The sequence below is a fragment of the Calypte anna genome, chromosome Z (genome assembly GCF_003957555.1).
Source record: "Calypte anna isolate BGI_N300 chromosome Z, bCalAnn1_v1.p, whole genome shotgun sequence".
Classification (NCBI taxonomy): domain Eukaryota; kingdom Metazoa; phylum Chordata; class Aves; order Apodiformes; family Trochilidae; genus Calypte; species Calypte anna.
The window spans coordinates 18,490,256-18,507,845 of NC_044274.1; the positions used below are offsets into that span (position 1 = coordinate 18,490,256).

At 37.1% G+C, this 17,590-nt stretch overlaps 1 protein-coding gene across 4 annotated transcripts in view; it reads right to left on the reverse strand.

The window, feature by feature from the left end:
* Positions 1–17,590, reverse strand: part of ARL15 (ADP ribosylation factor like GTPase 15) — a 213,162-nt gene that overhangs the window by 191,564 nt on the left and 4,008 nt on the right. For 2 of the 4 annotated variants that reach the window (XM_030467922.1, XM_030467921.1), the window contains exons 2-3: positions 10,608–10,698; positions 9,911–9,967 (exon numbers count right to left, since the gene is read on the reverse strand). The exons of the other annotated variants lie outside the window; for them this stretch is intronic. In XM_030467922.1, the coding sequence (XP_030323782.1) occupies positions 9,911–9,964 (54 nt within the window). In that variant the 5' untranslated portion in view covers positions 9,965–9,967; positions 10,608–10,698. The remainder of the gene's footprint in view (positions 1–9,910; positions 9,968–10,607; positions 10,699–17,590) is intronic. 4 annotated transcript variants of the gene reach the window in all.

A 17,590-nucleotide genomic window follows, 5' to 3' on the forward strand; every position in this document is an offset into this window, starting at 1 on the left:
CTTTCAACAGTTGTCATGGTAAGTAGGCAATACACATGCTTAATTATAACACTAGTGTTTTTAATTAAAAATATTCTAGCAATGAAGGGAACAAGATCAAAAAGGAAAAAATTCTGAACCGGGTAACATACAATATCACTGTCAGCATCTATGGAGAAAAACAGGAACTTCATTAGGATCAGATGTCAAGAGAGAAAAGATGTCAGCTCACCTGGCACCCCTCTCACCTCAAGAAATATTGAAAAAAAAATTGAAAGAGGTCAGGAAGGGGACAAAGTAGTGACAAAATGAAACCAAGTGGTATTCTTTGCAATATTATTCACTAAACAGCACAAAGTACTAACACCTTCCTTCCTCAGGAAGAGCTTCTTAGACTGAAGAATCTTAAAGGGAAAATCGCACAAAACTTGTACAAAACAATTCTGTCTTTTCCCAATCCCCTCTTAAAATTCAGAAACAAATTTGCAATCACAATATATTTTTTCTAATTATGATATAATTTCAACAGTAAATAGAAGTTATATCAGAATTCAAATGTCCAGACATCAATTCCACAACACACCAAAGGGAACTGCAAGATCTTGTCATTGTGGAATATCAGCAAATTGTTTGCCTTTTACACCTCAATTTACCCTGCTGAAACAAAACAAAAAAAATTGCTTCTGGCGCATCCAGAACTGGAAGTTGAGCCAATAGCCACAAGATTTGGGAATAGAAGCAGACAGAATATTAAAACCATCATGAAGAAGAGTTCAACAGGCATTGCCAAATGCATGCAGATTTCATACAAAGAGCTTTATTCATATTCTCCATCTGAAGCTGCTATACCATCCACTATGTTATTATTAGAGGGTGAAAGCTTATATAAGATTAATTCACATTACGTACTCATAAGACTCACCTAAAATCCTCAGTTTCTTTTATTGTGGCTTTCTTGCTTATTATCCTATAGTCACAGAGCTACACATTTCCACTGGTTCAGCATAATCCAATCCACAGCAATTTTGGGGGGTTTTTTTATATACATTCAGAACTCCCTTTAATTACCTCCCTTTAATTACCACATTATTCTTGCCTGCAAGGTATAGGTCTGGTATTTGGTATTGTCATGCCATTGTAGCCTCCATTTTTTTAAGTTGTTATGTCCAGGTGTGCATTTCCATACTTGATCTCTTACAGAGTTACTTTAAAGTCAAGTGAGACACTACAGCAAAAATAGCTTTAAATCCCTTGAAACCAACAAATACCTCCTTCTAACATCCCACAATATAACCTGCCCTGCTCTTGTGAGCTTCCCTCTCAGTAGCATTCTCTTCCATAGCCAACAAATTCAAGCAGAGGAAATAACCAGGAAAAAAACAACACACAATTCTTATAAGGAGCAATGTAAAACCATCTGAAAACCAAATGTCTATGTCAATAATGAAAAGTCTTTATCAAATTTTAATCTACATGCTTGCTCTTCTTTTCTTTCATCATCCAGGATCTCTCATTTACAGAGATTCAACTTCAAAAATCCTACCTTGTTTCCCATGAGTAGACAAAACATGCCCGTGGCACATAAATTGCAGTTTCTACACATACTGCTGTGTTTGATACATTCCCAATCTGCCTGTAATCTGTCTGTCACAGTGGAGACTATGCTAGGAACTGAACAGAGTATCAACCTCTGCCAGGCCTCTAAGTATGACAGTTTCCAGAGAGGTTATTACTTTAGAGTACATAATCCAGAGAAATGCACTGGAACATCACACAATTTAAGAGGACAGCAAAATGAAGAAGTAGGCAAGAGAACACTAACACAACACAGGCCTGGATAAGAAGCAAAACCTCACATGTTTTGGAGATCTATGCAAGTTTCAGAACAAAACCAACAAATTATCTTCCATGACCTGAAGTGTATGTTGACTTGCTATAGTACAGTGTTAACAGTGATTTAAAAATCCATTATTTATGGAATTTGAGAAAAATACTTTCTAGTATACAATTTACCTCAAAGTGTTTCATCTGCACACACACCTTTGCCACCACCACCACTCACCCCAACACACAACTGAAGAAGTCAAAACACTCTATGCTAAAACTGAAGGAAATTAACAAAATTAAATTAAAAAACAAGTCTGAGGTACAAGGAGAAAAAAAAAAAAAAGCCTTTATTTTGTGTGTGGCAAGAAGTCTCATCTCACAGAGAGGGCCAAGACAAAGTAGAATGACATGAGAAAAGTGAAGAAAACAAACATGCTTAAGGGACCATTGCACAAGATGGGTGTGTAGAAAACAGATTAGTAACTGAACTGTGGGGTGAAAGAAAAGACAAATGCAAACGTTAGCAGGTTACATTGAGGTAATTCCATAAGCAGCTGAACAAAAAAAACTTAAATATGCAGAACCACACCACCTGGATGATGTTCAGAAGATTTAAGGAGAGGTGGGAGTTACATATGTTTCTCAAACCAGACTAGAACTGCAGCAAATGAAGTCTTCCAGCTCTTCTATTTGTCTCGACCAGGACATACAGATCTATTTCCTACAACTTGAACAGAGGAAAGCCTGCACACCCCATAACATGTTTCTTTTCAACATGTAACAACCATACTGAAAGCACACAGGACCACTGCTCCTCAATAAGCAAGAACACAAGATTAACAAAAAAGGCAGGTCACATTTTGGCCTGAGATGCAACATTCAATAAAAAATAAACTACCTGCACAACAAATAATTTGTATTCATGTGCTCTGTAACTTCATAAAATGGTTCCCCTGGTATGGATGTATATAAATATGCATACTGGCATTTCGCTATGCACTGAAACAAGCTTCCCAGGGAGGTGGCTTAGTCTCCATCCCTCAATATGTTTTAAAATTGGATGTGGTACTTGGGGAGATAGTTTACTGGTGGGTCATTAGACCTAGGGTAATAGGGTTAGGATGAGGTTGGACTCCATGATCTTGAAGGTCTTTTCAGTCTGAGCAATTCTGTGATTCTGTAATTTCCAAAGATAGCTTTGACGTTTTTAAATGTATTAGTAAGTCAAATGCCATTTTGGGCAACAGATTTTTAGGAATTGGTGAGGTGTGAGAAGTCAAGTATCCTGGAAAGCAGAGATTACTTACAGTTTAAATGTGGTGTGTTGTAAATTCTTAGTTACAGTTCTGCTTCTGGTATTTTCAAAATTGTCTGTGTGAATGTACACAAACCTCTTTTACCTCCTTTTCCAGCAGCATTTGTTCCAAGACTTCCCAAACTTACAGCTTCAATTTATCAGCTGCATTTAATACCATCAGTTAAAGTGGTAGATCCACGTTGTTTCATGCAATCATTTTGACATCCTCTACATCATACTGCATTTTTCTATTCTTTAACATTATACCCATCAATAAAAAGCCACCAACAATTCAATGCAGTTTTGTACTATATAAATCCAATAAAACTGAGGTGTCACTCTTCAAAGCTCTTTATACTACAGAATATAAATAGGCTTGAGATTTCTGTGAAATATAATCAAACTTACCAAAATAGAATAATTACAACAGAAGGATGATCTAAAAAGGGCTTTTTACTTTAAAGGGATCTAGATGATGCTGTAAAACAGCCTTCCCAAGAGCATTTATGGATTTACTTACACATGGACAGAATCTCAAATCATTTTGAACAGAGATTATAAAGAGGATATAGCAGCAAGATATCTAGCGACCACTTTAACTTCAACACCTTGGCGAACATTTTCAACTTTACAGTGAGAAGAAACATTAAAACCACCAAGGACAGACACACAATAATGAAGAGAATCGGAAAGGTCTTTCTCACCCAGAAAAAGCTAACACGTCATCAATGAAATTTTGTGGCATTTGATGGACTTCCTCAAATTATTTTCTTTTTACTATTCACTTGTATGACTTCTTCCCTTAAAGATACCTATTCTTGAATAAATGCAGTTTATCTTCAGAAAACATCTAAGCTATTTACAGTAATCATAATGGTAACACTAATATCACTGATGCCCTCAAGATGCAGTGCAAGCATCTTCATAAGGAAAAGCAATCTTTCATCAGTCTAAGGAAAGCAGACAAGCTTTTGAGCTCTCTATGTCAAAACAAGTGATCCAGATGAACAGACTTACCCTACTTCTGTAACATGTCATTTTGGAAAAACATCCTGCAAGATTTTGAAAAATCTTGCAAGAAATACAATTTCTAACACACTGTGGTTCTCCAGCTGCTATTAAAAGCAAATACAGACCAGCCAGAACTAACCTACAATTTGTTACACAAAAGCAACACCACTTTTGGGAAGTGTGTTAGTGACAGAGCAATAAATACAACTAAAACAGCTGTATGCAGATACTATAAATGGTACGTATTACTGATAGTTGCTATTTTCACTTGGAAATCACCTACTTTCCTATTTAAACAACTGTACATAGTAGAGGATGTGATTGCACACACACACAGAGCCGTGCATGCACCTTTCAGTATAATCACAGGGCTATCTTTCAGCTTAGAGTGGTGCAGCCAGACTCTGGAAATCCTTGCAAATAACTTGCATTTCTGTAAACCTCACAGCTATGCACAATACCAACCTCTGGACTACAGAATGCGAAATAAAAATTTCACTTTCACCAAGAGCCATTTCTAGTCTTTCAACATGCTTCAGTGCTACCTTTCTGAGTCTAAAGTCCCAGGGCAGCTCAAATTTTAAGCATGTGACATCTTCACAGGAGATTGACAGGATTCTTAGTATGTTGGCATTGCAATGTACTTCCAATTTACATTTTAAATCTATTGTTCATTTACAGTAATTTCTGTTTTTAATTAAAGAGGTTAATCTTCAAACTGTACAAAAAAAGGATGCTCAGCATGGCCCATCAGGAAAATACTACACTCAAAGCAATCATCCCCTTACATCACTTGAGCCTAGAGGAGCAGTTCATGCCAACCAGCCAATGAAGGCAAAACATGACATTTTGCCAGTACCTTACACAACTGTTTTCTAGAAAGACAGCAACACTGAAGATGAGGAATCCTGACTTCGAAAGGGAAGATGCAAAAAAGTGTTTAATAGAAAATATCTGGGACTCTTCTAATGATGATCTGAGCTTTTTTCCTACTTCTCCCTAAACTTAACTGTATGTGGAACATTGCTGTTTACAGAGCAAGAAAGGCCCAAAAACCCTAGAGACTAATCAGAGGGAACACAACCTGAGTTAATCATGTCTCTAGTTCAGGTCAAAGCTCTATTCCAGCCTGCAAGTTTGTCAAATAGGCATTTCATTCTGAAAAAATTTGACATGCTCATTTGGGAAACCATACCTTTCCCAGTGAGATAAATTGCTAATTGTCAGAGGCTGTCAGAGGGCTACAAGTACAGTGTATGTCAGTTAATAATTCAGTGAAGAAATAAATTCACAGCAGCACTGGTTGGACCAGTGCTGAGCTCCTCGGTCAAAGACAGACTGCTCAGCAATTCCAGTACAGGTACGTTTACCAATGAACTCTGTGGAGAGAAAGGGTAGACACTGTATTCTGATCCTTACTCCTAGCCCAGCCTTGATGATTTCCTACTTTGTCTGTGTTTACTTTCCCCATTGGGCAAAAAAAAAAAATAATTACAAAGTCTTTAATTCAGAAATGTAGAAGTAAACATCATTTAGTAAAAAAATCCACACTACATCTAACATTGACATCCCAGAAAAACACATATATCAGAATTCTCAGCTTCTCTCCTGTTCAGCTTGGTAGACATGCACATGACAACCAACATGATTCAAGCAGCTCAACTACTGATTTGCAACAAAAAAGTGGCCATACTCCTATCAAACTCAAGTCAATACCAAGACACTGGTGATAGCATACACCTTTCATTTAAGGCTCGAAGTTGAAAACATTTATACCTTTTGTTTCCGGAGGTCTACCCACAAAATACCAACTGTGAATGTGAATGGAATTGTCCACATTTCCAAAAGAGTAGCATATGAAACGATTTTTTCCTGCTGCCCTTTTGTGCCTTTGTTTTGCTGCTCATGTCAAGGACATGACATAGGAAAGGGAGGAGTAGACAGGATATGCTATATGAGCTCTGTTATTACTTTAGCTTTGCATTTTCCAATTGGAAACCACATCAGGGAGGGGAAGAGTCTCACAGGAAGCTTTCCTTACTCAAAGTCACAGGCTGGCTTCTAAGTTTTTCCAAACATGCTCCCGTGATTACCTCCTGTTCTATGACTGCCTTTAGTTGTTAGCACCTCAGCTGTTCTTTCTTAAGAGCTTTCCTACCACACCACTTCAGGAAGAAATGTTATTTCTGTTTTGTTCTATTTTCATACAAATTCCTTAGGATACCAGCTGTTTCCAGTCAAACCATTTTAAGATTAAATTATCGTTATAATCAAAGTGTATGCTAATCCATAGTAAACCAGAGAACTAAAAGCACATTTGCATCATCTACTATACTTACCACATATATACCACAGTAAGCACACATGTAATTGTATGATTTATTTCAACATCTTACAGCACAAAGTCAAGCTAAGAGGCTACTAACTCCAAAATATCCATTACTCACAATTTTCAGGAAGAAGATGCCAACACATGCAATGCTGCATCACTTCTGCCATGCTCAGTATCTGAAAGCCCTACAAACTGCTTTTTTATCCTTATTGTTTTTTTTTAAATTAGTGTTTTCCAGATGTTTATGGATGCCATATGCTGAAGTCGAGGAAGACTGCTACTTTCCAATTTCCTAACAAGGGAAAACGTTCTTTTCCAGTATTTTTCCTTCTAACGCATACCAGCAAAGAACCACACTTCCACTAAGTCAACTTAGCTTTACTGCACAGTTCTCATCACTGCAGAGGTTTCTGTCATTGTTTTGTTATCCAAAACAACAAACAGTAAGAAAATTATTTGTTGCTTGTTGCTGGAGTCATATTTAGGGGGCAGAACTAGGAAAGAATACATTAGTGTCTTGTGCAAAAAAGCTTATTGCTATAAGCCAAATGGTGAGATGAAAGTCTAAAAGCCTAATACAGAGTATCAGAGACCCTTCCAGATAAGATATGTATACATACAATCATGCAAACTGTTTCTGAGGTGGAGTCCTAAATATGTGTAAGGTGGCAAATGTTCCATCATAAAAACTGTTTTACAACACAACAAAATTTGGACTATTTTTCCTCTTAAGTTCATGCAGGTTGAGCTATCCATCATTATTTGATTAGCATTTTTACCTGGTTAAGAAAATTAAGTCAAAAGCAGAGAGGGAGTTGATGATAATATAATGCTAATATTTGCTACGAGCTCATATGCTTACAACCTTTACAATCATACAGATTCAAGAAGTATTTCATCTGCCTCCTCTCACACTTCCAACTAATACATCTGACTCAGCCTCTAGTACGGTGGAAGAAGCAGAAACATGCTTATGAAAAGACTGGTACATTTACCAGCTGTGTAAAACACAAAGAGAAAATGGAGTTTCATTTCGTTGATTGACTGATTGTTGTTTTAATCCTGCAAGTTTTTATTTATGGTTATGACAATGTTTTCATTTTAGGATACACATTTTTCAGCTTCAGAGTCTTACAATTGTCTCTTTAGTTTATATATTAACCACCTCTACTTCTCTACTTCCATCTTTGAGGGTATACATTTTAAGTCATCTGATCTTGCTTAATACCCTAAAATAGGCATCATGTCTTTCTGCACTCTTCCAAAGGCCTACATTTTTTCTAGTTCCAGACAACAAAGTTTTAGCCTCCTGTGCACAGTGGCTGCAGGTGGCACAGATTCCTGTGCCATGAATAACTATATAAAACCTTCCATCTCAATCTGTACTGGCCTGAAAAACAGGAAGCCTATTTAATGAAGCAGAACAGCTGAACTAATGGGTGGTCAAGAGTGTTACCGATAAGTAGCTTGATAAAAGCCTAACAGCTGAGATGTATGTAGTCCATAGGACCAAAAGCCTTTGCAAGACATTTGCAGCACTGCGCAACAGGGATGTGCAGAACAAACCAAATGCACGGTGCTGACAAGAACTGGTACCTAAGAGACAGCTTACCTTCTGGATTAAAATCAGTCAGGTAGCAAAACAAATAAAATTAAGTCTACAAACAGCATGCATTAGAAAGCACATGACACAAGGAACAAATCCAATTTGTTCCCTGACATAAGTAGGGAGTACTATACTTCTTAAGTGCCAGACTGTGCCCACCCCTGAGTTACAGGACTGAGCACGAGCAGGGCACAGTGTGAACAACGCAACTATCACCCTGCCTTTCCACATAGCTCCCACTTCAACAGGCCTCTCCCTTTACTCTGCTACTGAGGCTGTCCAAACACACTTTCCAGCTAGATCACCTAAAACACCTTACCAGTGACAGGCACTTCTATGTAAATATTCTCAGCACCTAGTATTGTCCTAAAGAAGCCACTTAAGTCCGCAAATGTAATTTACATTGGATTCATGTCCTCCCTCAACACTGTGGCTGTAGCAGTTCACCTCTGGACACTGTGAAGCCTACTCACCAACCTCCTTACTTTCTTCTAATGGGCAGCAACATGAAATCAGTTCCTCTTGGAATTTTCATAAATTTAGCTAGCTCTTTGTATTTTGCAATTTTAAATGTTTGATTAAATTAAATATTATGTTGCACAAAAGGTCACAATGAGATATGTTACCCAGCTATCACTGGAACTGCAGCTTAGCAGTAACTTAAAACTTAGCAGTGTACTGCAGTAAACACAACACATTTGCCTATTTTAAACTAAAACAGAACCAATTATTGTCAAAGAGTGTATTTTGCTATACATTATAGCTGCTTATACCTGATTGTGCAATACACACATTCATACATAGACATCCTCTCAAATTCATTTAGACAGCTTACTTAAAGCCTTCTAAAAGAACTAGCAGATGGTTTGCATACCTTGCAACCATTAAAACCTTATACTGTATCTCTCTCTGTTCCTTCAAGATAAGCACATTCATCACATAGGAATCTGGAGAGAGGTCTTCCTAAGGAACTTAAATACCACAGGAAAAATATGCCTTTTACTTTGCAAGCAGCAGTTTTCTCCACAAGGATTTGTCCATGTTACCCAAATCTATTTTTTTCTACCATTAAAAAAGTATTTTACATGCTGAAAACAGAATGTTGGCAGATTTGATGAGGATAAAACCTCAAGCAGATGTTAAATAAACTTGGAACCAAACTTCAATAATAAAAACAAATGTTAAGCTTTGCCATTCTGTCCCCAAGTAAGATTTACTGGGGGTATACAATTCTCATCACAACTGTCCAAGTCACTTACCCTTTTGAGTGAACAGCCTAATAAAATGAGAAGTGATGTGTCAGGATTCCTCCTGAAAAGTATAAACAGTAGGAACAGCAGAGCAGTCTCACTGCTAAAGCTCCAGGATTTTAAGGATGGTTTCAGCAACAACGCCTTATACACTGCATAAACAAAGCTTACATGATGAATTTCTACAAAACACCCCAGCCATCTAAATATTCCCAATAAATGGAACAGCTGGGAAGAGCAAAAAAAAAAAAACAAAACCTTAGTATATTTGGAACACGTGTTTGAAGTAAACCTCATATTTCTTTTAGACAACTTAATTAAGGTTTGGAGAGTTGAACTTAAGAGCATTCAGAAAATATTAAGGCACTCCAGAAAAAGCTTACACCAATATATGTATTTAGCTAACATGTTTTAATATACAACATTACTCAATCAAAAAAGCAAATGTATACAAACCCTCCAGCAGTTACGTTAGGCCAGAATTCTCAGCTACTGATACACATGTATTCCTAAATTTCTTACACCTTAGAATCCCCCAAAAAGCTATAATTTTTCACTCAAATGGCATTACAACTAACAAAAACTAGTTAGTTAGAACATTGCCTTACCGTGTAAATGCCAATTCTACAAACAGCAAATGAGAGCTGGATACATTCAGACATAGTCTAAAGAAATTAAAATAAAGACATTACCAAGAATGCTGTTCAGTAAGAATTAGTTTTTCTTCCCATCTTTCCCCTCTCCCCAGAAAGAAACACCTGGTGGCATACTACTTTATGTTTCTCCTGTAAGACTATATTAACAAGCTGAGAAAATGAGATTATGCAAATACTTATTACCTTTCATAAAGAAACAGCTGCCAAAAGTTATTATCTTTAATACAGAAACAGCTGCCAAAACCATTAAACTTACTAATTCAGTAATTCATGATAGGCCTCGAATAACCTGACACTCTCCAAAATGCCTGTACACAAATTAACCATTTGGTTTCAAGTTTTCAGTCCCATTTATTTTTATCTACCAAGGTTTAAAAAACAACAAAACAGCAAGAGACATTTCTGTAGAGTAATGTGCTTTTTGGCTTCTTAGTGTAAAGAGTTGGCACCTTCAAATATTATGGTTCCCCTCTCCCTGAAATATTCAAATTCTCTTCCTCTGTATATCAAAATAGTGCATATATTTTAACATTCATACATTTCTAAAGTCATATTCCTGTAGTTCTCATGTTCAAAACAGAATTCTCTATTGTCTTGAGTATTTTAATATGCTCTTACAGCTGAAAATAATCATATTAAAAGTTTTTACCCTCAACTCGCTCAACTTCCAATCTGTTGTGATGCCACAATTCTATGTCTTCTGCAGTCACACAGAGATGCTGAGGATGGACTATGAATTTCTGATGAAACAGATAAAAACACCTTCTTTAAATAGCACAAAGAAGCCAGAAAAAAATACAACTCCCCACCACCAAAATAAAACCTAATGCAGGTCTGTCACTTTTATATACTGTCAGGCGCAGTACACCAGGCTTACCATGATTTATTCAGAAGAGAAACTGAGGGATTAGTTAAAATAAAGTATCTGAGAAGTCACTGAAATTAGATGAATTAGATGTTTAGTGATACTACCTACAGACTATCACTGCTCTCTGAATTACAACATATGTAATAAAATGCTGCTACAGTGGGAATTTATTCTTGATACTTGTAATCTTTAGTTACTTTGGTTGTGCAACTCATTTTGGACCACATAACAGGGCAACAAAACAACTGTTGGAAAATCTGGGTTTGATTTACTTACAGTTTATTGTTCCTTTCTGAAAGGATTTTGGATGGTAAGCATGAAAATAAAAGAAAAAAAAATGTAAAATATACCTACAAAAATTGAAAAGAAAGATACTTTGTTTGATACAGTGATACAAAGACTTACTCTTAAGAGAAGCCAGTTAACACATCTGAAGGAAGGAACTGAGTTGTCAGGTCAAATATTTCAAACAAACTAAGCAAGCACCTCTACCAGTTTGCACCCTTCTGCTCAGGTGAAGAGTCATCTCATGAACATTATATAACTTCACCAGCTGAAAATTTAAGTCATGGCACTAACATCCATAAATGTCCAATACTTTGTTATGTTCATAATGACTCAGAAAGAGCTTGCAGCTGTGAAGACTTTCATTCACAACAAGCATTTGTTCTGTCCACCTTTTCAACCATTCAGCTATCAGCACAAATTTAAGTACAAAATAATTTCAGTATTTGGTGTTTAAACCCGCTCTCCAAAAAAAAAACCAAAACCAAAACAAACAAGCAAAAAAAACCCACAAAAACCCCACCTTATACAGCTCTGACAAAGGCACGTATCAGACTACAACAGCAGAAATTGCTTTAATATCTATATTTTCAACAAACACAAATTACAAATTTAAAGTCCTACCCATAACACTTATGAGAGCAAATGGAAGAGATCAATTAGAGCATGTCCTGCAACTGGTCAGAAAGCACTAAGCTCATGAATCTTGCTGGGCAAAAGTGGAGGAGGGATCCTAATCAGCTGCTTCGAAAAGACAATAAAAATGCTCTACAACTGACAGAACTGAAGAAGCTGGTACCCTCAATTCTGCCAACCAACAAGAATGCTTAGCTTGCTTTTCTAGAATCCTAAATAAATTGTAGCACTAAGTATAGTTCCAAGACCACAAAACCAGAAAGCAATATGAGGAAAGGAAATTGATGGTTTTCTTTGGTGGTATGTTGCTTTAGTAAAATGAGGATTAAGATGCCCTCTTGCTCATTAATAAAGACGTGGTCCACCACAGTAAATCACTTGGAATTACTGGAGCTTCCAGGCAAGAAGTGTTTCTGCCCCATTCTTATGTGCATCTTTTTCTGTGCATAATAAACATGAAAATTAGCAATACAAGTGTAAACAATACACTAATTTTAAGGTACATATATGTATAGCACCTGAAAGAAATTCTCAATGCTTATATGATATAAAGAACATGTAGGTACCCAAAAGCACACACAACTACTCTACAGTAGATGTGGCAAGAGCTCTGATCAGAACTACTGTGTGCTAAGCTTGTGTACTGAACAAGTAGTAACTCCAAGGCTCCTCTTTCTGCACAAGATGTCACAGCCCTCTACCATATTCTATTAGTAACATTCTAATTTAAACTCTCCAAATACTTTGTAATACATTTCTCATAAATAAAAGACAAAATATTTTCATGTTCTCCTGTAGTGCTGAATAATTAGATTTTTTAAATACTGACCTTCCTGTAAAGAATCATTAGAAAAATAACTCTGAGTTTGGAGACTAGAAGAAACCTGATGATGAAGTAAAAGCAATGATATGTGAATAGGAAACAGTACTGGATCCAAGAACTCTCTTGTTATCATAAAAAAAAAGTAAGTGGATGCATAGGAGAACAAAGCTCAACCCTCTTTCCGGCAGTAATATCACTAGAACAGTTTTTCATGACAGTTTCCAGGACTGTAATGGTTCAGACAGTGAAAGATGTAGATTAGCCAACATAAAATGAAGAGCTTAAAAAATAGCACAGACATTTCCCAAGAGTTCTGGACCTTTTCTCCAATCTTGCTGAAACATGAAATTATGTGAATCTATAGGCAAGAATAAAGAACTGGGAGAAGACATCACTCACCGTAGAGTGCATCATCACTGCACTCTACCCAGGCTGTCATTCCAGTTTCAAGTTCATTCAGTGAACTCCCTCACTCAGTCAACTCTTTGTCCACCAAACAGGCCACCCTTCAAATATCTATCCAACTTAGAAGAATGTTGTGGGGTACTATGACAAAGCCCTTGCAAAAGTCCAGATAGGTAACATCCACTGCTCTTCCTTTGTCCACTGATGCTGTCTCTCCTTGTAGAAAGCCACCAGGTTGGTCAGGAAGGACTTGCCCTTAGTAAAGCTATGCAGGCTATCATGCGTTACCTACCTGTCCTCCACATATCTTCTCAGAGCTTCTAGGAGGATCTCTTTCAAGATCTTCCCAGGCTGATAGGTCAGTTGGGGCCAGCGTCCTCCTTTCTACCCGTTTCAAAAAGGGGTTTAATGTTTCCCTTTTTCCAGTCACCAGGGACTTCACCTAACTTCCACAACTTTTCAGATATCATGGAGAGTGGCCAGGCAATAACATCAACCAGTTCCCTATGGACTTTGAATGCACCTCATCAGGTCCTACAGACTTATGGTTCATATTCCTCAGGTGGCCATGAATCTCATCTTCACTTACACTGGGAGGGACTTTGTCCCCCTGGTCCCTGCCTTGTGGTTCTTCATCCTGGGAGGTGAAAGAGGTTGCCAGAGAAGAATGAGGAGAAAAAGTTGTTGAGAACCACAGCCACCTTCTCATCTGTTGGTACCAGTTTGCCATTTCTGCTGATCAGGGGCAATGTTTTCTTTAACCTTAGTTTTCTGATTGACCTGTAAAAGTACTTCTTTTTATTCTCTGCCAAGTTCAGCTCCAGCTGCACCTTGGCCTTCCTGACTTCAGCCCTGCATAACCAGGCAGCTCTTCCCAAGACATCTGTCCCTGCTTGAGCTGACCTGCCTTTTAGTTTGTCCTGCAGGTCTTGACTCAGCCATGCTGCTCTCTTCCCTTATTTCTTTAATGCCTCCTTGCACAGAAGCAACTGTTTTCTTCAAATTGCCATCTCATCCTTCTCTGTATCTCTTTCTGAGATGATGCAGCCAGAAATGTAGCATTAAAAACAACAACAAACATTGCTTTTCAGCATCACAGAAAAAAAATATCTATTTTTCCTTTTTTTTACTTTCTTAAAACTCTAAATTCATTGAGAGCAGCCTGGGCTGAGATGACATTTTAAAAAAGCATCATCTTTCACTTTCCTGAGCACTGATGGTGTTTTACAGGCTCTCCATGCATTTGTACTGTGATGCCACTTCTGATATAGATATATCCAGCTTTGCATCTATCAGCACTGAATTTCATCTGCCATGTTATTACCAAAACATCAAAAGGGGTATTATGACTTTTTCCTAGGTTCAATATGCACTCTTATTATTTGTCTCTGCATCAGTCCACCCAAAGCATATGCAGTTTATACAGCTTAACACAGACACTACTCTTCTGAACTACATTCTCTTGTTCCTCTTCTCCCTTTTACTCACTGCCAGAGCAGTGCTGTGATGCATATTTATGAAACTTATTAACAGTTTGCACAATGATTACTTCATTTTTAATTGAGGCAAAAATGAGGTAAAGGAAGATTAGGCAATAGCTGCTGTAAAAGCTAACAAAAAGTAGAAAACAGATGCTTCTTCCGTCCAAAAGCTCCAAATCATAACCAGAAAAAAAATCTGTAAACTCACTTCCCCTGTATGAGCAGTTCCTACTGGTTATTGGCTTCCCCAGACTCTCCAATGCCCAAAGCAAATGTAGTCCTGACAAGCAGCTTTTCTTCTACTGTTCCACCAAAAGATAAATCATAAAATCAAAGCACTGTACAAAGATTCATGTTCTTCCTGCTGTTTGTCCATATAGGCAAGAAAGCTGTATGGCAGTACTGCATCTAAATGTAAGAGGAAAAGTCAGCTAGACTTCCTGTTTTGTGTCTCTCCCCCCCGACAGCAGAAAGCTTACGTCCTCCTGTTAGTAATTCATAACAGCTTAACAGCTTACTTAACAGTAAGACAAAAGAAAAATTCTGTACTCTGAAGATTTCTATTAAGAGATTATCTTATCTCTTATTCAACTGCAAATACCCCATTTATGTTCCCAAGGCCATTTATACTGTCAGATGGTCTGCACTTCAGAAAGTTTTGCTGCACATAGTATGAAAACAAAAAAAGGCAAAACCAGCATACTCCACAAGTATTGTAAATCAAAATCCAAACATTCTCAAGATTTTAAGGACTGCACATGTTTTTTTCTCCTGATGGTTTTAAAGCTATTTGGGCCCATATTTGTGCTTTTAAGTTTGAAACAAAAAGTGCTTATTTTGTTCATGGAGAGCCAATACCTTCACATAATCATAAAACTTCAGAACTCAGTTTAAAAGAATAAACATCACAAACTGGCAGTATTAAAAAACATGTGCTGATGATACTGACAACAAGCCAAAAATGGTAATCAGCATGGGGTATTATGAGGAATATTCTGTCCTTACTAAATACAGATTTTCTCACTTATTAAAAACATGCAATTCTAACCTTTTGTGAAATTCATCCAAATGTTGCTTCAAGCTTGTAGGTCTGACTGAAGAATTCAGGAGCAGCATACTACAGAGCAACATGGGGACTAACACATATTGAACACGCAACTAATCCACAAGGACATGCTAGGTCTATTTGTAAACAATACAGTCTAGCACATTTTAAGAAACAGGAGCACATTTCTTGATGTGATAACATCTACCACTGTAATGCAATCCTCATCACAGAAAAGTCAAAATAATTTTATTTTAACTGTGCTAGTTCACTTGTTTCTTCAGTGTCTGTATCTAAAGATAGTGAAATTCCTGTTGTTGCAGTGCTCCTGTGACTTCACAGAATTTTGTCCTGGAAATTATAATCACATCAAGGCATTCTTGTGTTTTTCCAAGGAAGCTGTGTCAAGTTCCACTCACTGTCTGTAACAGCCACCATTGAATCAGAAGTTTACCTAGGGAATTCAATAATGCTTCTTATTGCAGGATGAGCAAATGCAGAATTTGATTTCTATCTTGTGCAAAGGAATTCTACACGTCTGTTCACTTATCTGTGTTCAGTGTGTTCTGTGTGATCACTCTGCAATGGAAACCTGCATACAGTAAGTAGAGGTGTCTTAAAATTAGCTTCAAAGATTCATATCTGATCCAAACACTAACAGAGCTGCATGTCCCCTGTACTAGTTTTTCTTATGTCTGTCAGTTGCCTTCTTTCCTGCATTCATATAACTCTTTTGAAACAAATGTCAGACCCTTCATCCTTGTGCTTTCTAAACTCAAGTGGGGACAGTATACAGTTTCATACTTACAAGGTGTCAAGATAGATCAGTCAACAAACTAGTCATTATGGTTACATGACTGAAGAAAAAATTTATGAGAGGGAGGTTTAGCCAATGATAAGAGAGCCAGACTACACAGACTTCTGCTGCACATGTTGCAGTGATATATCAAAAACCTATACATGCCTCTGAAGAACAAGCCAGTGTTGCCAAGATGGAGCTTGCCCCATCTTTCCTTATTCAAAGAACATCAGGTACTGGTTTACATGGTTTCAGTGAAGTAAGACCATGACCTTCAAATAGATGGCTCCATAATGCTATTTGTAGTAAAATAAATACTGTTTTCTACAGCCTGCAGATACCAAACAATGGAACAGACAACAGCAGAACAGAACCACAGATCATAACCTAACCTGTATTACTGCTTTCTAAACCAAACCTGTAGTTTGGTTAAAGTGTCCAAAAAATGGAAACATCTTAAAGATAAACTGTCCAAGAAAGAAAGGTTGCTCAGAAACACTTTTTTTCTTTTATTATCACTGTTTTAAGAAGACCACAGTTTGGTGCAGCTTTCCCCCAAAAAAGAATGACTTTGCCTGAACACTATCCAGAATGTGAGGTCTAGACCATTCAGAAACCAAGAAACTCTGAAGTCACTTCAAGGTCTATTTACATAAAAATTTAAAAATCTAGTTCAAGTAACTCCAAAACTACCTATGTTTTAGCTTCTGTGTTAATGCATTCAGAAGTAAAATAATTCATAACAGCTAACTAATGTACAAAGAACCAAAAAAGAAAAAAAAAAACAAAAAACACCTCAAACCAACCTTGCAATAGTGAAAAACATAATCTCCAACTAACAAGGGTTCTACCACACTAGGAGTGTCCACACTCCTAATTTTGCAATATTCATGTTCATGCTTAGCTTTTATACGGAAAAAAAAACCTCACACTAAATTCACTAAAGCTGATGTAGCTGTTCACAAAAGAAGTGTTATCTACCATTTCAGGTTGGAGCACATTTTTCATTACCTTCCCAAGAAAGAATCTTACATACAGCTAAGGATAATACATAGCAGAAGATGCAATTTTAAAATAAGTTATAGCAATAAAAATACACAAAATTAAAAAGGTTATCAAAATTTATCTTACAAACTCTCAGGCAATATAGGACTTCTTCATTTGTGAGGTTGCTTTGTTTCAAATTTCTACATTGCCCTCTAAAATAGGTTTTAAAAGCTCTACACAGGTCAGGCTGATACATGCAACCATTCAATGTAAGATCCTTATCTAGTACAGAGGATGCCACTA